Genomic DNA, 23,540 nt, shown 5'->3' with positions numbered 1-23,540 from the left:
AACCCTGCCGGATGCAGGTGCTCTGACTTGATCTGCTAACATTCCAAACACCGCGCTAAATATTCAGCCACATGCTTTTTCATTCCAGGCCAATAGTATTCCCTTCGAAGTGCAGTAAGCATTTTCTAGTATCCGGGATGACCTCCGTAGTGACTGGTATGAAATTCGTCCAAAATTAGATTTTTAAGACTGTTGTCGTTAGGTACAAACAACCTTTTTTTATAAAGCAGCATTCCATCCTCACCTATTTCATACCCTTGCTGACTTTCCTTGCTGGAAAGTGGTATTTGCTGTTTCATTTACTGATATTCTGCATCTTGGACTGCTGCTGTTTTTATCACTTCTTGCAGGGAATTCTTCCATTTACTGAGCATAACTTCATATAAGCATTGCACCTTTCGACTCAGTGCGTCAGCCACGTGGTTTTCCTTTCCTTTCAGATGTTTAATGTCAAAATCAAATCCACTTAAGAAATCTGCCCAACGGGCTTGCCTTGCATTCAGGGTGGGCTGACTGAAATAGTTTGTCAAGTTGTGATGGTCTGTCAACAACAGAAATTTCCTTCCCAGAAGATAGTGCCGCCACATTTTAAGTGCATGTATGACGGCTGCCAATTCCAAGTCGTAGGTAGAATACTTCTGCTCATGTTCCTTCAACTTTCTCGACTCATAGGCAATCACTTTTCCCTCTTGCATTAACATGTCGCCCACGCCTTCTCGACTTGCATCGGTACATACCACATAATCCTTATCAGGATCAGCTATACTCAAGATGGGAGCAAAGGTGAGCAAATGCTTAAGTTGTTCAAAGCTTTTCTGACATTCTGAAGTCCATTTGAATGTCCTTCCTTTCTTTTGCAAGGAAGTAATAGGATATGCTACCCTCGAGAAGCCTTCCACAAATCTTCTATAATAACTGGCTAATCCCATGAAAGACCGGATGTCTGCCACATCCTTAGGTACGGGCCATTCCATTATGGTCTTTATCTTTTCAGGGTCCACTGCAATCCCTTCCCTTGTGACTACATGGCCTAAATACTGTATTTCCTCTTTGAAGAAATCACACTTGCTGAGTTTAGCATACAGCTGGTGCTCATGAAGAGTTTGCAGTACCAATCCGAGATGTTCCTCGTGCTCCTCCTTGGAACGAGAATAAATCAAAATATCATCGATGAATATCAGTACAAATTTGTCCAAAAATCGATGGAACACACTGTTCATTAAGCACATGAAAGTGGCGGGTGCATTAGTCAATCCGAAAGGTAGCACTACAAATTCGTAGTGTCCACACCGGGTTCTGAAAGCTGTTTTAGCGATGTCCTCTTCCCTAATTCTGATCTGATGGTCACCAGATCGCAAATCAATCTTAGAAAATACTGTCGCCCGCTTGACTTGATCAAAAAGCTCATCGATCCGAGGTAAGGGATATTTGTTTTTGATTGTGAGCTTGTTTAGCTGTCGGTAATTGATACACATTCGGAGGGTTCCATCTTTCTTCCTGAAAAATAGCACTGGAGCTCCCCATGGAGACACACTGGGACGGATATAATTTTTGTCTAGCAATTCCTGTAATTGCATTTTCAATTCGGTCAACTCGAGTACACTCATTCTGTAGGGTGCCCGCGAAACTGGTGTTGCCCCTGGTAGCAATTCAATGGTGAAGTCGATATCCCTTTTTGGGGGTAGCCCAGGAATCTCTTCCGGAAACACATCTGCGAATTCTTTTATTACCGGAAGGTTGTCCAGCGTGGCCGTTTTATCCTTGGTTTCTGCATAACCCACCTGAATGGCATATATCTGGCATCTTTTCCTGATGCACTTCGCTAGCTGGGATGCAGTGATTGGCCGGACCTGCACTGGTCATTTAATCCCTTGCATCTCTTATTCCTTTCCAAAATCATCCTTGTATCAAATGATTTCTGTCTTGCAGTTTACTAATGCCCAATGCTTTTCTAGCCAATCCATCCCGATTAGGACGTCATATGACCCAAGTGGAAGCATATTCAGATATGCTACCACTGGTTGTCCGGCTATTGTTAAGGGGCAGTTATTAATTTTCGCCATTACTCGTCTTTTAGCCCCCGTAGCTAGCTGTACCAGCCAAGGGTTCCTGAATTTTTCAGGCTGTAATTTACACTGTTCAACTATCTTTGGGCTAATATAACTTAAAGTAGCTCCTAGATCAATTAGAACAGTGATAGAAAGGTCTAAAATTTTACCTTCAAATTCTACCATGGTGGGCTGGTACTCTGCCTGACGGTCATCCAGAGCTGCATTAATCCTCGGCACGCTTCGACCCACATCGCCGACGGTTGATGCCTCATGAATCTGGGATATCTGGTCAGTTCCCTTCCGTTGCGGACAGTTTTTGACGTAGTGCGGTCCGCCACAACCCCAGCACTACACTGGGGGTCTGGTTATTGCTTCGCTGTCTAGCTTGGCAGATTATTCACCCATTCTGGTTTCACCGATTGTCTTGGATCTGAACGAACCTCTCGGTGCTGTTCTACTGTTCTTTCCTTTACTTCTTCCTTTAATTCCACCGCCTCGGCCTCCTTTATTGTTTCCAGCAGTTTTACTACTCTTTTTCTCACTCCATTTCCTATTGGAAATGTCCCCTTTCTATTTATTCTGTTGATAAAAGATTCTGGCCTTGCGAATAGCTTCATCCATTGTTCTAGGATTGTCAAATTCAATCCTTTCTCTCATATACATGGGTAAACTACTAACAAATCTTTGCACCTTGGCTTTTTCTTCCTTAAGGTAGGGCACATAACGAAGCAAGGAGGTAAAATGATTAATAAACTCATCCATAGTCTACTGTCCCAATCACAGATCGTGGAATTCCTTTGCCTTTTCATCATAAAAGCGCTCTGTCAAATATCTTTCTTTAAAATATTTCTGAAACTTTTCCCACGTTATGGTTCGTTCGCTTACCCCTTTAACGATTTTAACCTCCTCCCACCACAGGGTTGCTTTTCCTTGCAACTGAAAGATAGCCAATCGTGCCTTCAGGTTATGGTCATATTCATATAGCTGGAAATATTTGTTCATGTTAATTAACCATGCTTCAACCGCTTCCTCTTGTTCCCCATCGTAGTGTTGGGGTTTAATTTTCCGAAATTCTCCCTGTATTTCCACCCTTTGACGTTTTGAGGTCTGCTGTTCGGATGCATTATTGAATTGATCCTCTCCCTCTTCCGATTTTTCAGGTTCTGCTTGGTAACGTTGCTCCTCCGTCATTCTCTGCTGTTCTGTGCTGGGATTGGCTAGTGGCGGGTTCTGTTTTTCAGACAAACTTTTTAAAATTCTTTCTTGCTCCATCGTCAATCGTGCATTATCCTCCTGCAACCGAGCCATCTCATTTTTCAGTTCCTGGACTGTTTCTAATATGGCCAGGTTCGTGCTAGGTGTCTCCTCACCAAGCTGTACCCACAACTCTGGGTTGTCTCTAGGATTTGTTGCAGGTCCCTGATCTGCTGTGGACCTGTGCGGAGCATTGCTAGCTCTCTGCATACTGACTGTTACTATCTAGTGTCTTATGTTGCTCTTCTTTCTCCTTTTTTGCCTGGTCTAAAATCAGGGGAATATTTGACACTGTGAGTTACCTTGCACAATTGAGTTACTTAAAAAAAAAAAAAAAAAAACTAGACTTGATAACCATTGTTTAACAGAAGACACTAGAGAGTAACAGTCAGTATGCAGAGAGCTAGCAGCGCTCCGCACAGGTCCACAGCAGATCAGGGACCTACAACAAATCCTAGAGACAACCCAGAGTTGTGGGTATAGCTTGGTGAGCAGACACGTAGCATGAACCTGGCCATATTAGAAACAGTCCAGGAACTGAAAAATGAGATGGCTCGGTTGCAGGAGGATAATGCACGATTGACGATGGAGCAAGAAATAATTTTAAAAAGTTTGTCTGAAAAACAGAACCCGCCACTAGCCAATCCCAGCACAGAACAGCAGAGAATGACGGAGGAGCAACGTTACCAAGCAGAACCTGAAAAATCGGAAGAGGGAGAGGATCAATCCAATAATGCATCCGAACAGCAGACCTCAAAACGTCAAAGGGTGGAATTACAGGAAGAATTTCGGAAAATTAAACCCCCACACTACGAGTAATGGCGAAAATTAATAACTTCCCGTTAACAATAGCCGGACAGCCAGTGGTAGCAGATCTGAATATGCTTCCACTTGGGTCATATGATGTCCTAATCGAGATGGATTGGCTAGAAAAGCAATGGGCATTAGTAAACTACAAGACGAAAATCATTCGATACAAGGATGATTTTGGAAAGGAACAAGAGATGCAAGGGATTAAATGACCAGTGCAGGTCCAGCCAATCACTGCATCCCAGCTAGCGAAGTGCATCAGGAAAAGATGCCAGATATATGCCATTCAGGTGGGTTATGCAGAAACCAAGGATAAAACGGCCACGTTGGACAACCTTCCAGTAATAAAGGAAATCGCGGATGTGTTTCCGGAAGAGATTCCTCAGCTACCCCCAAAAAGGGATATCGACTTCACCATTGAATTGCTACCAGGGGCAGCACAAGTTTCGCGGGCACCCTACAGAATGAGTGTACCAGAGTTGACCGAATTGAAAATGCAATTACAGGAATTGCTAGACAAAAATTATATCCGTCCCAGTGTGTCTCCATGGGGAGCTCCAGTGCTATTTGTCAGGAAGAAAGACGAAACCCTCCGAATGTGTATCGATTACCGACAGCTAAACAAGCTCACAATCAAAAACAAATATCCCTTACCTCGGATCGATGAGCTTTTTGATCAAGTCAAGGGGGCGACAGTATTTTCTAAGATTGATTTGCGATCTGGTTACCATCAGATCAGAATTAGGGAAGAGGACATCGCTAAAACAGCTTTCAGAACCCGGTATGGACACTACGAATTTGTAGTGCTACCTTTCGGATTGACTAATGCACCCGCCACTTTCATGTGCTTAATGAACAGTGTGTTCCATCGATTTTTGGACAAATTTGTACTGATATTCATCGATGATATTTTGATTTATTCTCGTTCCAAGGAGGAGCACGAGGAACATCTCAGATTGGTACTGCAAACTCTTCGTGAGCACCAGCTGTATGCTAAACTCAGCAAGTGTGGACCTGTGCGGAGCGCTGCTAGCTCTCTGCATACTGACTGTTACTATCTAGTGTCTTCTGTTGCTCTTCTTTCTCCTTTTTTGCCTGGTCTAAAATCAGGGGAATATTTGACACTGTGAGTTACCTTGCACAATTTAGTTACTTTAAAAAAAAAAGAAATCAATATTATGATTACCTTCCTAATTTTAACATGTTTAGGCTCATCCCAGAGGTCACAGTATGGGTACCTCATTTGTCACCTCGATTACCGACAGCTAAACAAGCTCACAATAAAAAAAAAATATCCCTTACCTCGGATCGATGAGCTTTTTTATCAAGTCAAGGGGGCGACAGTATTTTCTAAGATTGATTTGCGATCTGGTTACATTCAGATCACAATTAGGGAAGAGGACATCGCTAAAACAACTTTCAGAACCCGGTATGGACACTACGAATTTGTAGTGCTACCTTTCGGATTGACTAATGCACCCGCCACCTTCATGTGCTTAATGAACAGTGTGTTCCATCGATTTTTGGACAAATTTGTACTGATATTCATCGATGATATTTTGATTTATTCTCGTTCCAAGGAGGAGCACGAGGGGGGCAGCAATTCAATGGTGAAGTCGATATCCCTTTTTGGGGGTAGCCCAGGAATCTCTTCCGGAAACACATCTGCGAATTCTTTTATTACCAGAAGGTTGTCCAGCGTGGCTGTTTTATCCTTGGTTTCTGCATAACCCACCTGAATGGCATATATCTGGCATCTTTTCCTGATGCACTTCGCTAGCTGGGATGAAGTGATTGGCCAGACCTGCACTGGTCGTTTAATCCCTTGCATCTCTTGTTCCTTTCCAAAATCATCCTTGTATCGAATGATTTTCGTCTTGCAGTTTACTAATGCCCAATGCTTTTCTAGCCAATCCATCCTGATTAGGACGTCATATGACCCAAGTGGAAGCATATTCAGATCTGCTACCACTGGCTGTCCTGCTATTGTTAAGGGGCAGTTATTAATTTTCACCATTACTCGTCTTTTAGCCCCCGTAGCTAGCTGTACCAGCCAAGGGTTCCTGAATTTTTCAGGCTGTAATTTACACTGTTCAACTATCTTTGGGATAATATAACTTAAAGTAGCTCCTGGATCAATTAGAACAGTGATAGAAAGGTCTAAAATTTTACCTTCAAATTCTATCATGGTGGGTTTGTACTCTGCCTGACGGTCATCCAGAGCTGCATTAATCCTTGGCATGCTTCGACCCACATCGCCGACGGTTGATGCCTCATGAATCTGGGATATCTGGTCAGTTCCCTTCCGTTGCGGACAGTTTTTGACGTAGTGCGGTCCGCCACAACCCCAGCACTGCACTGGGGGTCTGGTTATTCCTTCGTTATCCAGCTTGGCAGATTGTTCGCCCATTCTGGTTTCACCGATTGTCTTGGATCTGAACGAACCTCTCGGTGCTGTTCTACTGTTCTGCCCTTTACTGCTTCCTTTAATTCCACCGCCTCGGCCTCCTTTACTGTTTCCAGCAGTTTTACTACTCTTTTTCTCACTCCATTTCCTGTTGGAAACGTCCCCTTTCTGTTTATTCTGTTGATAACAGATTCTGGCCTTGCGAATAGCTTCATCCATTGTTCTAGGATTGTCAAATTCAATCCTTTCTCTCATATACATGGGTAAACTACTAACAAATCTTTGCACCTTGGCTTTTTCTTCCTTAAGGTAGGGCACATAACGAAGCAAGGAGGTAAAACGATTAATAAACTCATCCATAGTCTGCTGTCCCAATCACAGATCGTGGAATTCCTTTGCCTTTTCATCATAAAAGCACTCTGTCAAATATCTTTCTTTAAAATATTTCTGAAACTTTTCCCACATTATGGTTCGTTCGCTTACCCCTTTAACGATTTTAACCTCCTCCCACCACAGGGTTGCTTTTCCTTGCAACTGAAAGATAGCCAATCGTGCCTTCAGGTTATGGTCATATTCATATAGCTGGAAATATTTGTTCATGTTAATTAACCATGCTTCAGCCGCTTCCTCTTGTTCCCCATCGTAGTGTGGGGGTTTAATTTTCCGAAATTCTCCCTGTAATTCCACCCTTTGACGTTTTGAGGTCTGCTGTTCGGATGCATTATCGGATTGATCCTCTCCCTCTTCCGATTTTTCAGGTTCTGCTTGGTAACGTTGCTCCTCCGTCATTCTCTGCTGTTCTGTGCTGGGATTGGCTAGTGGCGGGTTCTGTTTTTCAGACAAACTTTTTAAAATTCTTTCTTGCTCCATCGTCAATCGTGCATTATCCTCCCGCAACCGAGCCATCTCATTTTTCAGTTCCTGGACTGTTTCTAATATGGCCAGGTTTGTGCTACGTGTCTCCTCACCAAGCTGTACCCACAACTCTGGGTTGTCTCTAGGATTTGTTGCAGGTCCCTGATCTGCTGTGGACCTGTGCGGAGCGCTGCTAGCTCTCTGCATACTGACTGTTACTATCTAGTGTCTTCTGTTGCTCTTCTTTCTCCTTTTTTGCCTGGTCTAAAATCAGGGAAATATTTGACACTGTGAGTTACCTTGCACAATTTAGTTACTTTTAAAAAAAAAAGAAATCAATACTATGATTACCTTCCCAATTTTAACATGTTTAGGCTTGTCCCAGAGGTCACAGTATGGGTACCTCTGCTCTGATAGTATGGGTATTAGCCCAAAGATAGTTGAACAGTGTAAATTACAGCCTGAAAAATTCAGGAACCCTTGGCTGGTACAGCTAGCTACAGGGGCTAAAAGATGAGTAATGGCGAAAATTAATAACTGCCCCTTAACAGTAGTCGGACAGCCAGTGGTAGCAGATCTGAATATGCTTCCACTTGGGTCATATGACGTCCTAATCGGGATGGATTGGCTAGAGACAACCCAGAGTTGTGGGTACAGCTTGGTGAGGAGAGACGTAGCACGAACCTGGCCATATTAGAAAAAGTCCAGGAACTGAAAAATGAGATGGCTCGGTTGTGGGAGGATAATGCACGATTGACAATGGAGCAAGAAAGAATTTTAAAAAGTTTGTCTGAAAAACAGAACCCGCCACTAGCGAATCCCAGCACAGAACAACAGAGAATGACGGAGGAGCAACGTTACCAAGTAGAACATGAAAAATCGGAAGAGGGAGAGGATCAATCCGATAATGCATCCGAACAACAGACCTCAAAACGTCAAAGGGTGGAATTACAGGGAGAATTTCGGAAAATTAAACCCCCACACTACGATGGGGAACAAGAGGAAGCGGCTGAAGCATGGTTAATTAACATGAACAAATATTTCCAGCTATATGAATATGACCATAACCTGAAGGCACGATTATGGTTATCATAGTCGTGCGGCATTGTTTATTGTGATGGGAGGGTGTGCTCTGGTGTCAAGGGTTACCGCCTAAATTTTACCGCTCAATTCAATGGTTCAGATGCTTTGGTATGCATCCAAGGGTGGGGAAGCCCTCCGGCTCCAATCTCGAAGATGGCCTCTTAATGTCATCCCCTTCTCGATCATTCGAAGCTAGATAAAGCTCGGCGTTCTGACTTCCTCGGCTCCATTTCGCCGCTACCAGGCTTTGGTTCAGTCTCCCCTCCGCCGAGTGAACTCCTTCTCCGCTGAGTGAACTCCTTCTCCGCCGAGCGAGCACTGGTTCGCCGAGCGTCCACTCTGCAGGTTATATATCCTTCGCTAAAGAGCTCCGGGGGTAAGGCTACAGTCTCAGCACCTTCTTCTTATGTTGGGTTTTGGTTAATGTTAATTCTTTTATGCCTTTCGTGTTAATGATTTCTTACGGCGGCATTGTTTATGGTTGCAGCTGGGCTTGTCCCCGAGTTCGGCCCAGGAGAAACAGGGTCTCCCTCCGGCACTAGAGTGACTCGGCCATTCTTCAGGTATTCCCCTCCATCGTTTGCATGTTATGCAGATCTGGGTTAATAGTTCTTTCCCTCGAGTCTAGCCGTGGCCGACCTTATTTTCTCATGGTTGGTCGCAGATGGCACTGGGGCTCGCCAATGTCCGCTCAATGTTTATTTCTCCCGATTACAGGATATGGGTTCTGGTGGAACCCTAAGGTTCCCAGAGGTTCTGCGTTGGAAAAATTTCTAGATTGCACGACTGTAAATGTATGTTTAATTATCTGTAAACTGGACTGTTACATTAAATGTGTATTTAGAACCGGTTCCTAGCATAATGCTAGTGGTTACTGTTGTCTGGGCTGGACCCAGTTTTTATTTCTCATGAACAGTTGTTATAGACTCGCGGCCATGGCTTATTAACTGTGAATCTCTGTTTTGTTACCGCATTGGGTATTAATTTTTTTTGAGGAAAGATTATGGATAATATCGACCTAGGTACTACAAGATTTGGCAGTTCACTTGCGGCTCGGTAAAAATATTGCTTGACCCTTGATGTTTTGTAATGTTTCAGGTTTATATATATACATGTCTTCGTTATCAAGGCTCTCATTACAGTTAGTAGAATTAATTTATGATTGCTCGTCTGATAAGACAACTGACTCGGTCGTATTCCCAACCTTTCCTTATTTTATATTCATAGGTAAACTATCGTCTGGCAAGTCACAGGCCAGAATTGTTCCTCAATGTTTTGTTATTCGATATGTTCTGTTTTCTTTAAGGATTATGATTCCTGGTTAATAGTTGAGGTTTGCTTGGTTTGATTCCGAGATTTCCTTCGGATAATATTTCAATTATAGTTCAATTTCATTCCATAATTGCCTTGCAGATGTTCACGACTTATGTTTGGTAATTGTTTACATTATTGTAGCGGCAAGGTTCTGTGCCGCGGGCATTCATCCAACTCTAAGGGTTACATTTTTCTCTACATTCCAGTTCATCGACCCTTTGGGGTTTCACCACTTACGGCTACAGGCTGCCATACTCCTTCCATGACTGTTCTTGTAGCCAGAGTCCGTTACAATCTCCGAGGTTATCTTACCTTTTCACGCACTAAGCTGGCTATTATACTTATAGTCTATCCCACTATATTTATGTCTATAACTTCCCTTCGCCCTGGCGAAGACCCTCTTCCAGATTACTCAGGTATACAGCCCGACAAATAAATTACAGTTGAAAACAGTTCTATAGTTTTAATATTTTGTTTTGTATCTGCGGAGTTGACAGGGAGACTGTAAACTTACAGTTCGAGTCCCTATTCCGCACTGTCGCTAATCTTGGCTCCCTGTCCGGATACAAGGAACACAGTTCCTAATTCGGTTTCTACGTACGCAACCCGTCTCTTACAGTATTATAAGGTATCGTTTGCAACCTTTTCAATAAACAGTTAATTCAGATAACTTGCAGACAGCTTACAAATACTTGTAAACAATTACAGATAACTTGCAAATAATTACAGATAACTTGCAAATAATTACAGATAACTTGCAAATATTTTGCAGAGGTCAAGGGTTCCAGTTCACTTACCTGATCACTCCTAGCCCTTTAATGCCTCAGTAAATCATCCGCAGAATCTGTGCAGATCCATTTAACCACCCATCCATGAGACTCGTCCTTCGGGACCAAAGTCTCCCCCCAAGCTTTCTCTTGCCGGATCACTATCCTCAGCAAGGCTGCACCTTTGTGCTCGACTATCTGGTCCTTACCAAACTTAGTCTTCTTTTCGCTTTTCTTTTTTCTGCCTGTCTCTACAATGCAGATTTTTGCCATCCCCCCTCCCTTTTTCCCTGGGAACTTTTCCAGTTAGGGAGGGTGGTTAAAGTCAGTTCCAATAACCGACTTTTCTTGCCAACTCCTTCCCAGGAGTTGCCAACACTATCATGAGTATTCTTTATTAAACATTTTAATGCATTTGTAAAATAAAAGAAATACTCATAAGATCTTTTTTTTTTTTTTTTTTTTTAAACAAATAATAAAATAGTCTTGCAATGTCATTTTTAATTCAGTCTTTTACCATAGTGAAATTTAAATATTTACATTTTCTCAGGGTCATCACATCTCCCCCTCCTGAGATTGGACATCGTCCCGATGTCTAGTGTCCCCGAACAGCTCCGGATAAGCTTTCTGAAAAAGCTCTTCATCTTCCCAAGTGGCCTCATCAGGCCCATAGTGCTGCCACTGCACTTCCGCAACTGTACTTCTCTCCGGTCGAGAATGCTCAGCGGCTCGTCCAGGACCTCTCCTTCTGGTTCGACCTGAAACCATCAACAATATCAGTCATTTATTTCCAAAATACATTTCCAACTAGTTCAATTGAAATCAATTCTTACCCGTATATCTTGCCATTTGATCACATGCTTAGGGTCATAAATGTACTTTTTAAGCATGGAAACATGGAAGACATTGTGGATTCTAATGTGGCTTGGCAAGGCAAGCCGGTAGGGTACAGGCCCAACCCTTGCTAAGACCTGAAAAGGTCCAAAATAGCGGGGTGCAAGTTTAGCGCAACCGCTCCATTGCAGGGTACTTTTCCTGGCTTGTATTCTTACATAAACATGGTCGCCAACCTGATACTCTTTGAACCTTCTTTTCCAGTCTGCAAAATTCTTTTGCCGATCTTGAGCAGCCTTTAAGTTAGTCAACACCCTTTTTACCATGTCTTCCATCTCCTTGAGCATTTCTGGGCCCAACCTTAGTTTGTCCTCCGGACCACTCCAGCTTGAGGGCGTACGACATTTCCGTCCGTATAAGACTTCAAATGGAGACATTTGTATCGATGTGTGGTATCCATTATTGTATGTGAATTCCATGTAAATAATCTTCCCATTGTGTCGGTTTTTGCATTACAAATGCTCTTAACATATCCTCTACAATCTGATTTACTCGTTCCGTCTGTCCATCAGTCTGGGGATGGTAAGCTGTACTGAAATTCAGCTGTGTACCCAGTTCTGAAAACAATGCTTTCCAAAAGGCGGATGTAAATTTTACATCTCGGTTTGATATTATCATCTTCGGAAGCCCATGCAGTTTGAACACGTTCTGCATAAAAATGTGTGCAATCTGCACCGCTCTGTAGGTAGATTGCACTGGTATAAAGTGTGCTGCCTTACTCAACTTGTCTACTACCATCATAATAGAGTCATTGCTCCTCTTTGTCCTAGGCAGTCCAGTTATGAAATCCATGGATATGATCTCCCATTTCCATTCTGGAATGGGCAAGGGTTGCAATAACCCTGCCGGATGCAGGTGCTCTACCTTGAACTGCTGACATTCCAAACACCGCGCTAAATATTCAGCCACATGCTTTTTCATTCCAGGCCAATAGTATTCCCTTCGAAGCACAGTAAGCATTTTCTGGTATCCGGGATGACCTGCGTAGTGACTCGTATGAAATTCGTCCAAAATCAGATTTTTAAGACTGTTGTCGTTAGGTACAAACAACCTTTTTTTTATAAAGCATCATTCCATCCTCACCTATTTCATACCCCTGCTGACTTTCCTTGCAACTGAAAGATAGCCAATCGTGCCTTCAGGTTATGGTCATATTCATATAGCTGGAAATATTTGTTCATGTTAATTAACCATGCTTCAGCCGCTTCCTCTTGTTCCCCATCGTAGTGTGGGGGTTTAATTTTCTGAAATTCTCCCTGTAATTCCACCCTTTGACGTTTTGAGGTCTGCTGTTCGGATGCATTATCGGATTGATCCTCTCCCTCTTCTGATTTTTCAGGTTCTGCTTGGTAACGTTGCTCCTCCGTCATTCTCTGTTGTTCTGTGCTGGGATTGGCTAGTGGCGGGTTCTGTTTTTCAGACAAACTTTTTAAAATTCTTTCTTGCTCCATCGTCAATCGTGCATTATCCTCCCGCAACCGAGCCATCTCATTTTTCAGTTCCTGGACTGTTTCTAATATGGCCAGGTTCGTGCTACGTGTCTCCTCACCAAGCTGTACCCACAACTCTGGGTTGTCTCTAGGATTTGTTGCAGGTCCCTGATCTGCTGTGGACCTGTGCGGAGCGCTGCTAGCTCTCTGCATACTGACTGTTACTATCTAGTGTCTTCTGTTGCTCTTCTTTCTCCTTTTTTGCCTGGTCTAAAATCAGGGGAATATTTGACACTGTGAGTTACCTTGCACAATTTAGTTACTTAAAAAAAAAAAAAAAAAATCAATACTATGATTACCTTCCCAATTTTAACATGTTTAGGCTCATCCCAGAGGTCACAGTATGGGTACCTCTGCTCTGATACCAGTTTGTCGCAAACGATACCTTATAATACTGTAAGAGATGGGTTGCATACATAGAAACCGAATCAGGAACTGTGTTCCTTGTATCCGGACAGGGAGCCAGGATTAGAGACGGCGCGGGATAGGGACTCGAACTGTAAGTTTACAGTCTCCCTGTCAACTCCGCAGATACAAAACAAAATATTAAAACTATAGAACTATTTTCAACTGTAATTTATTTGTCGGGCTGTATACCTGAGTAATCTGGAAGAGGGTCTTTGCCAGGGCGATGGGAAGTTATAGACATAGATATAGTGGGATAGACTATAAGTATAATAGCCAGCTTAGTGCGTGAAAAGGTAAGATAACCTCGGAGATTGTAACGGACTCTGGCTACAAGAACAGTCATGGAAGGAGTATGGCAGCCTGTAGCCGTAAGTGGTGAAACCCCAAAGGGTCGATGAACTGGAATGTAGAGAAAAATGTAACCCTTAGAGCTGGATGAATGCCCGCGGCACAGAACCTTGCCGCTACAATAATGTAAACAATTACCAAACATAAGTCGTGAACATCTGCAAGGCAATTATGGAATGAAATTGAACTATAATTGAAATATTATTCGAAGGAAATCTCGGAATCAAACCAAGAAAACCTCAGCTATTAACCAGGAATCATAATCCTTAAAGAAAACAGAACATATCGAATAACAAAACATTGAGGAACAATTCTGGCCTGTGACTTGCCAGACGATAGTTTACCTATGAATATAAAATAAGGAAATTAAAAAAAAAAATTAATATCAACGACTTACACTTACCATTCGTTAATATAATTTTACATTTACCACTGTTTGCCATGGTTTGCAATTGTCATCGAATGAATATGATTCTGCGATTGATATATTGTTTATGATAATTCCTATTCCGGCCACCGTGTATGGCTCCGGGCTTACATTTGGTTTGGCGCCTTGCATATTTCCGTCACCGGAAATAGCAACCCGAGGCCGCCCTGCTCTGTTGCTGTGCTGGCGCTTTCAGCTGTGAACATTTGGTCACGGCATTTAATATCGTCGGCCTGATCACGTGATGGGAGGGTGTGCTCTGGTGTCAAGGGTTACCGCCTAAATTTTACCGCTCAATTCAATGGTTCGGATGCTTTGGTATGCATCCAAGGGTGGAGAAGCCCTCCGGCTCCAATCTCGAAGATGGCCTCTTAATGTCATCCCCTTCTCGATCATTCCAAGCTGGGTAAAGCTCGGCGTCCTGATTTCCTCGGCTCCATTTCGCCGCTGCTAGGGTTTGGTTCAGTCTCCCCTCCACCGAGCGAACTCCTTCTCCGCCGAGCGAGCACTGGTTCGCCGAGCGTCCACTCTGCAGGTTATATATCCTTCGCTAAAGAGCTCCGGGGGTAAGGCTACAGTCTCAACACCTTCTTCTTATGTTGGGTTTTGGTTAATGTTAATTCTGTTATGCCTTTCGTGTTAATGATTTCTTATGGCGGCATTGTTTATGGTTGCAGCTGGGCTTGTCCCCGAGTTCGGCCCAGGAGAAACAGGGTCTCCCTCCGGCACTAGAGTGACTCGGCCATCCTTCAGGTACGCCCCTCCATCGTTTGCGTGTTATGCAGATCTGGGTTAATAGTTCTTTCCCTCGAGTCTAGCCGTGGCCGACCTTATTTTTTCATGGTTGGTCGCAGATGGCACTAGGGCTCGCCACTGTCCGCTCAATGTTTATTTCTCCCGATTACAGGATATGGGTTCCGGTGGAACCCTAAGGTTCCCAGAGGTTCTGCGTTGGAAAAATTTCTAGATTGCACGACTGTAAATGTATGTTTAATTATTTGTAAACTGGACTGTTACATTAAACATGTATTTAGAATCGGTTCCTAGCATAATGCTAGTGGTTACTGTGGTCTAGGCCGGACCCAGTTTTTATTTCTCATGAACAGTTGTTATAGACTCGCGGCCATGGCTTATTAACTGTGAATCTTTGTTTTGTTACCGCATTGGGTATTAATTTTTTTTTGAGGAAAGATTATGGATAATATCGACCCAGGTACTGCAAGATTTGGCAGTTCACTTGCGGCTCGGTAAACATATTGCTTGACCCTTGATGTTTTGTAACGTTTCAGGTTTATATATACATGTCTTCGTTATCAAGGCTCTCATTACAGTTAGTATAATTAATTTATGATTGCTCGTGTGATAAGACAACTGTAGGCTCTCATTACAGTTTTAATATTTTGTTTTGTATCTGCGGAGTTCTATAGTTTTAAAATTACAAATTTTTAATTATTAAATTAAATTGGTTCATAATTTAGAAATTGAAATATTATTTTATTGTTCTATCTTTAAATCACTATTTCTAGTAAGTAGACTTTCTATTGATTAACTCACTTATAAACATACAACAATTTAATAAACATATCATTTTTTTCATATCATTATTATAAATAATAATAATAATAAGTACCAATAATTATACTTTATTACAAGTTTAATATAATTTTATTCATCCTATATATATTTGTTTAATTTATTTTTTTAACCTATATGAAATTAAAATAATAATATATTATATATAATTTTGAATAAATATATGATTAATAATTATATTTTTAATTAAAAATCTTTATTTTTAATAAAATAAATTATATTTATTAAAATAAATAAATTATATTATTCATATTTTATATAAAATACATAAAATCTTAAATCAAATCAAATAATTTGTTTCTTTAGGTCCGATAAACCAAAGTAAGTTTGGTTTCAGTGGACGTTAACCATTATCATCATCATTTATTAAATATAAAATTATAAATATTTTATTTAAATTTAATATCACAAATTTAAAATATTTTAAATTTTAATTTGATATCTAAATAAAATAAAATAAATAAAAATTATGAATCTGATCTTTAATTTCATCCAATAATTATTTAATTAAATGAATTAAGTTTTAATTATTTTTTTTATCCTCCATGAAAAAACAAAATCATTGAATGATTTTCATTCAATTAGAGTCTCCCGAACTTTAGTTTCCCTATTTTAATCACTCACACTAATTAAATTTTTATATAAACATAAGTCTTTCCCTATGATATATTACAAAGGTCGTGGAATGTATTCTTGAATATTATATAATCGCTTACAATGATTATATGATTATATAAACATAAGAGTCTTTCCCAATGATATATTACAAAGGTCGTGGAATATATGGTTGAAATTTGTCAATTAATCAAGGTGTGCACATATTACATAGTTGAATATGTCGTTGAATATTAATGTATTAATCAACGTGCTCACATTACATAGTTAGTCGTAGTATCAATATTATTAATGTATATGGTATATCAACATATTTCTACGCTGCACATATATCTTACGTTGTTTAAATAACAAACAATGCATATGGTATATTAACATACCATGTCACATTACTTACTATATCACTTATCATATTATATTATTAAAGTTATTTAAGCTTTATACAATTTACAATTTATTGGATGTAGAACGTACGTAAGGGGAGATATTGATTTTGGCCATATTTAAGGAATGATCCTTGTTGATAAATTAAAATATTGTTTCAAAATTTCATTGCTGGACGATTGAGGGAAATTCATAGGATATACAAGGACAGGATTAAAATCATCAAAAGGTGGTGCGGGTGGTGGAAATGTTGAAGAAAAAAAAATTCTGTTGTTTGGACGTAGGGAAGAGTGGAATGTTTGGACGTAGGGAAGAGTGGAATCTAAATATGATTCGTGGCTAGATGGGGTGGATGAGTGATGAAGGTGATTTAGGTGGATCTTTCTCGATATTTTTCAAAGAATAAATGACTTTTTGGCCTTTTCCTCTAATTGAATCTGCCTCCTGTAGTATTCTAGGTCCCTCCTATAATATTTCAAGTTGCTTCTGTAGCATTTCACGACATTCCTGTAGCACTTCAAAAAGGAGGTTAAACATGATTATATTGTTGGCTAGATGATGGAGAGAGGTAGGGAGGTAAGTGAAGAGGGTGAAAATCCAATGCATGGCAAGAAAAATGGAGGAATGAATTTGTACAATCTAACTTGTAGCCATGGTTCTGTTGACAACTTGGAGCCATGCAAAAGAGAGATGTTAGGAAAATCGGTGTACGAACTCCTTCCCTATGTGTGATTTTTTATTTTTTTGAGACATGAAGACTAACTCTAGAGGTTTTAAACTTGCATGCATGTCGTAAATGCCTCAGAGAAGGTTTTAATCTGAGGATCTTATCATCTTTTTTTTGTTTTTCTTTTCTTTTTTTTTGGGCTGCCTCAAAGAGGTTTTCAACCCTAGAGTTGGCCTTAGATGCCTCATAGATGTTTTCACATAGGCCCTTTAATTTATTTATTATTTTTTTATTTTTTTTAAGAATCTATGTGGATTGAGGATTGTGAGCCTCCCAATCACATTCAATTCTTTGTTGATTGAACCAATAAATTCTTCCTTGGATAGAGGTCTTTTATACAACTTTAACCTATAACCATTGACAAGGAAGGGAATCCCTTCCTCATAAATTGTTCTGATATGGGCATACCCATTCTGATGACATTTCTCTACTAGATAGCGATCCAAGCATCTTGTCATTAATTTTCCCTTGCAATCCTTAAATCTGGAATCATATAGCAAGGCCCAATATCCTTCTCCAAAAGTATTCTCTTTAATATGTTTTTCATGCCAAAGCATCCTTCGTAGATGGATTACCTCAGTGTGCAGGAGAGCTTGCAACCTAAATGCATATAGATCGTTGAGTTGGAGCATCCTCTCTTGTTCTGTTGTAGTGAGTTCCAAGTCTAACTATGTTGTCAACCTTAAGGTGTTGTATTGAAACTCAATAGACAATAGTGCCTTCTTCCCATATATGAGTTCAAATGGAGTGAATCCATTGGCGGTCTTCCAAGTGGTGTTGTAGACCGAAGTGGGTTCCAGAAGGATGTCTACCCAATATTTTCTGCTGCTGCTAGCAACCTTGGTTAGAATTTTCTCCAATGCTCTATTTGTGACCTCCACTTGCCCATTTCCTTGAGGATGATAGGAAATGGGTGTCTTATGTTTGATGTGGTTCTTCTTCATGAGATCTTCAATCTAATTTGACGTAAATTATGCTCCTTGATCAATGACTAACTCCCTTGGAAAACTAAACTTGTAGAAGATGTTCTCCCTCAGAAATTCAACCACATTTTGCTCAATTGTTGCCTTTATTGCCTTTGTTTTAGCTCATTTAGTCAAGTAATTGTTGCACAAAATGCTATATTTATTTTGTCCTAATGAGGGATCAACAAGTCCAATGAAATCCATGCCCCACTTCTCAAATGGCTCTAGAGTAACTTGAGTTTGTAAGGGAATTTCATTCTTGGCTGTGGGCTTACCCATCCTTTGGCACTGATCACACCTTGTGGTGTACCTCATTGAAACCTCATGTAAAGTGGGCCAATAATAATCTGATTGTAGAACTTTAAAAGTTGCCCTCTTAGCAACAAATTGGCCCCCACAAGGTCCATCATGGCATGCTGAGAGGATGTCACAGACATCCTCTTCCCTCACACATCTCCTCGGGATATGATCTGGCCCCAATCTAAAAATATCTTCCCCAATCCAAGTGAACAGGGAAATTTTACTGACAATATTTCTTTTCTACTTGGAGGATAGATTAGGAGGGAACCTCCTAGCAACCAAGTATTTGGCTATATCAGCAAACCAAGAAAGCACCGAGATGGAAAAGATATGTTCATCTGGAAGTTGATCATCCACCATTTCTTCCTTTTTCTACAAGCAGGGTTAGTCTTGACAAGAAATCTACAACCACATTCTCTTTCCCTAGTTTATCAATAATAGTCAAATCAAATTGTTATAATAATAACGACCATATAATCATCCTAACATTGACATCAAGTTTATTCACTAAATACTTAATGGTTGCATGATCAGTGTGAACAAAAGTTTGATAACACATGACGTAATTCTTAAACTTGTTCAAATAATTTACCACTTCCAAGAGTTCCTTTTTAGTTAAAGTATAATTTAGCTCATCTTTAGAAATTTTCTTACTAATGAAATAGATAACATAAGGGAATTTGTATTCCACTTGTCGTAACGCTGCCCCTTCAGCTTTATCTGATGAATTTGTGTGTATATGGAAATATGATTCCCAGGTAAGACCCCTAAGGATGGGTGTAGTTGTCAACGTTTCTTTGAGTGCTTCGAAGGCTTATTGACAGTTGTTTGTCTAAAAACAATCTGAATCTTTAACCAACAATCTAAACAAGCATGAAGCTAGTTTACTAGAGTCTTTAATGAACCTTCTATAATACCTAGATAATCCAAGGAAACTCCAAATATCTCTTTTTTCTTTGACTATATGGACCCTTTTGATGATGACAATTTTGTTTGGGTCAACCTGTATCCCTTCCTTGGATATATAATGGCCAAGGGCAGTCCCTGCATTCATAAAAAATTCACATTTCTCAGGACTCAATGAAAGATTATTTTAAATGCATTTATTTAAGACTTTCCATAGATTATAAAGAGCTTCGTGGAAGTTACATCCATAAGGAGTGAAATCATCCATGTATATATCAAGAGAGTCATGACTAAGTTCAGAAAATATACTTAGAACTACACTCTAGAAAGTAGTAAGGGCATTGCATAAACTGAATGGGAGGACTCTATAGGCAAACTTTACTACCCTAAGGACATATAAATGTGGTCTTATCTTGGTATTCAGGCCTGATCTGAATTTGGTTGTATCCACTAAATCCATCCAAGAAGGATAATAATTTATTTCTTACAAGGCCATCTAGGACTTTGTCAATGAAGGGCAAGGGAAAACGGTCCTTCTTTGTAGCATTGCTAAGTTTTTGGTAATCAGCACAAATCCTCTACTTGCCATTTTTCTTGGGGACAAAAACAAGAGGTGACACCCATTCACTGTTTGAAATGGGGTATATGAACCCTGCATCTAGTAACTTTTGAAATTATTATTTCACAATTTCCTTAAGAGCTACACTCATCCTTCTCTAGGGTTGTAACACAACCTTGCATCCCTCTTTGACATAAATATGATGAGTACAAACTAAGGGATGCATGCAATTCATTTCTTTATAATCCTAAGAAAAATCATCCAAGTGCTTCCTCGGCACACTACATAATTTTTCTTCCTTCTCAACAAAAAGAGAGGGATTGATCTTCAGAGTTATGGATGGGCTAATCTCCACAATCTTGGCATGTTTCACACTAGAGTCAGCAGAACACAAATCATCCCAAGGACTACTCTCAGATTGTTTCCTCATCTCATTAAATAATATTGTAATGGGAGGCTAATTCTGTAAGATATGGTCAATAAGTTCATCTTCATTAAGCATGACCCCTCCTATAACAATGTCTAGAGTGCGAACTAGGTAGAGCGATGTCTGGTAAAAAATTTCCTCTTCCTCATACTGTTACCATAAGGGTAAATAATGCAGAATAGAAGGTTGAGCAGGGGGACATAACACAAGTTGTTTTGATAAATGTCAATTCTTAACAGCTATGTTCCTAGCCCTACAACTAATGTAGGCATGAACAGTGGCCAACCAAAGTCTCCCTAGGAGTAGAGGATAAAAATTAAGCTTGGTTTTCGGTTGGAGGACCAGGAAATCAGTGGGGTATTCCCAGAAGTCAATGGAGACCATCACATCCTCAATAACTCCCTCAGGAGCTACTGTGGATCTTTCTGTAAGTTGTAGCACTATAGTGGTCTTCGTCAAATCCACTTAGAGGTTGAGCTTCATCCTGGTTTCTCTAGTAATTACATTGATTGTCGCCCCAAGATCAATCAAGGTATTAAGGACCATAAGGCCATCAATGTGCACATGCTACCAAGATCCAACTACTTTGGAGAGATCAACCTCCCAAGCATTAGATCAGATATTTGTCCAACACCATTGATTGTGAGGGTATATCTTCTTCTTCTCCCAGGCCTTTTGAAACATTCCTCCTTGATAAGCTTGTTGCAAATGGGAACATCTTTGGTGACCTCGAGAAGGAGTATCTTGACACACAAGTTCTTCAATTATCTCAGAAGTTCAGCCTCTTCTAAGGCGTGTTGTTTAGCATGGAACAACCTTTCAGGATAAGGAGGTGCATTGACTTTAGGGACACTCTCTTCCTTCTCTTATTCAATCTCTTTGAGTGGAGAAGGTGGGGGATTCTCCAGAAACACCTTCCCACACAAGGGTTGATTTCTTGGTTTTGCACAACATAAGCAGGATAGGATGTCTCCCCATTATAAACTTGTTGTGTCTGCTTATTGTTTGGGTTCAGATTGGGTTGAGCAAGCACTTGAGGTTTCTTAGGTGGATTTTGGTGAGGAATTTGTAGTTGAGGTGGAGGAAATAAAGCAAGAGATTGAGTTCTTTGAGGCCTCCACCATGGTGAGGGGTTGCCCCATTGGGAAGGTTGTGGTGGATATGGCTGAAAAGGAGGTTTAATAGGTTCAGGAGGATATTGAAGAGGATACAACCAAGGAAGAGGTGTGTTATGAAACCAGCTCAAGAAAAGATAGAAAAGATAGATCAACGCCTTATAATTCAGCCGCTTCGAGGGGGCAACCTCCTTTACATTACATAAATGAACAATTCTTGGATGATTCAAATGACAAAACCTCCTTTCTATATATAGGAGTCTAAGGAGTCAAAATATAATCCAGCCGACCTAACAATAATAATATAAAGCCACAAAAATAACAATAGAGGGATTCTATGGGGCACAATAATAACAATATGGGGGCAATAGGGGCACAGCAATATTAATAAGGGGTATAACTACAATAGTAATGGGGTAATCACTAGTATTATAGGGACCCAACATGCCCCTCTCCTTCAAAAAAGTGTTTTCCTCAACGCTTGAGTAGTTCTGGATACTTCTGCATAAAATTCTCATCCTCCGATGTGGAATCTTCAGTGGATAAGTTCTTCCAATTGTTGTGGTGTCAACCTTATAGGTTGTGGAAGACTAGGGCAACAACACTTCCATCTTTATAGTTGTGAGTGGTATGTTTCCTGGTTGCCATAATTTTGCTTTCCATTTTTCTTGCTAACCTGAATCCCTTCTCCAATGAATCAGGGTCCCAAAGGCGAACATCATGTTGGATATTATGCTTTAAAGACCCTATGAACACATCAATCCTATGCTCCTCTGGAATATCTTTTACCCTTATGTTCAATTTTTGGAACTCCTCAATGTGCTCCATTATTGAACCCCTTTGTTTGAGACTTATCAATTGGCTAAAAAAAGTGTTACTTTCTGAATTAGTCATCGGAGAATCCACAGTAAGAACGATTTTCTGCCAACGTTTCGAATCCCAACCGGGATCCATCATCAGGACAACTTGAATGCTTTGATAGAAGAAGAGCAGACTATTAGGGTTTAAATAGAAATGAGGAGGGAAAGAAGGGAAGGGAAGGTCGGCTCTCAATTTTTTGAGAAGTCGGCTTCCTCAGGATTAATTAATTATAATTATAATTTTTATTTTTAATTAATTTTAATTTTAATTTAATTTTTTTTTTTTAGATATTATAATAATTATTAATAAGTACTATTAATTATATATTATTAAAATTAATTGAATTGATTATAATTTTTAGAAATTTTGAGTGAAAATTATTATTATTTCAACTGTTATTATTATAATGTATATAGAAAACTATATACATTATTTGTTATTACAATAATAACAGTTGAAATAATAATAATTTTCACTCAAAATTTCTAAAAATTATAATCAATTCAATTAATTTTAATAACATATAATTAATAGTACTTATTAATAATTATTATAATATCTAGAAAAAAAAAAAAAAAAAAAAAAATTAAAATTAAAATTAATTAAAAATAAAAATTATAATTATAATTAATTAATCCTGAGGAAGCCGACTTCTCAAAAAATTGAGAGCCGACCTTCCCTTCCCTTCTTTCCCTCCTCATTTCTATTTAAACCCTAATAGTCTGCTCTTCTTCTATCAAAGCATTCAAGTTGTCCTGATGATGGATCCCTGTTGGGATTCGAAACGTTGGCAGAAAATCGTTCTTACTGTGGATTCTCCGATGACTAATTCAGAAATAACAAACCACAGAGGTCTTAAATCCAGAAAAGTGTTACTTTTTGTATCCTCATAATGTGCTATCAATTCTTCCGTAAAAATTGCCCAAGTGATAAATGGTTTACGAGAGCAAAGCCATTGATACCATACAAACTGATTTGGT

The 23,540-nt window shown here is 39.9% G+C and overlaps 2 protein-coding genes across 2 annotated transcripts; one reads left to right on the top strand and one right to left on the bottom strand.

The window, feature by feature from the left end:
* The first annotated feature begins 4,123 nt into the window (after positions 1–4,123).
* LOC149236882 (uncharacterized) lies at positions 4,124–4,919 on the top strand. Its single transcript, XM_089369062.1, has 3 exons — positions 4,124–4,252; positions 4,337–4,713; positions 4,850–4,919. The coding sequence occupies exons 1-3, from the start codon at positions 4,124–4,126 to the stop codon at positions 4,917–4,919; spliced, it is 576 nt and encodes a 191-aa protein (XP_089225188.1).
* A 760-nt stretch (positions 4,920–5,679) lies between these two features.
* On the bottom strand, positions 5,680–6,132 carry LOC149236881 (uncharacterized). The gene has a single exon (XM_089369061.1). It carries the CDS (start codon positions 6,130–6,132, stop codon positions 5,680–5,682), a length of 453 nt encoding a protein of 150 aa, XP_089225187.1.
* Between the last annotated feature and the right edge of the window lie 17,408 nt (positions 6,133–23,540).

Source organism: Pinus tabuliformis, chromosome 8, assembly GCF_031772625.1.
Source record: "Pinus tabuliformis cultivar Carrire ecotype Pingquan chromosome 8, CPIR1, whole genome shotgun sequence".
Lineage (NCBI taxonomy): Eukaryota > Viridiplantae > Streptophyta > Pinopsida > Pinales > Pinaceae > Pinus > Pinus tabuliformis.
This window is presented reverse-complemented; position numbering and strand designations above follow the sequence as displayed.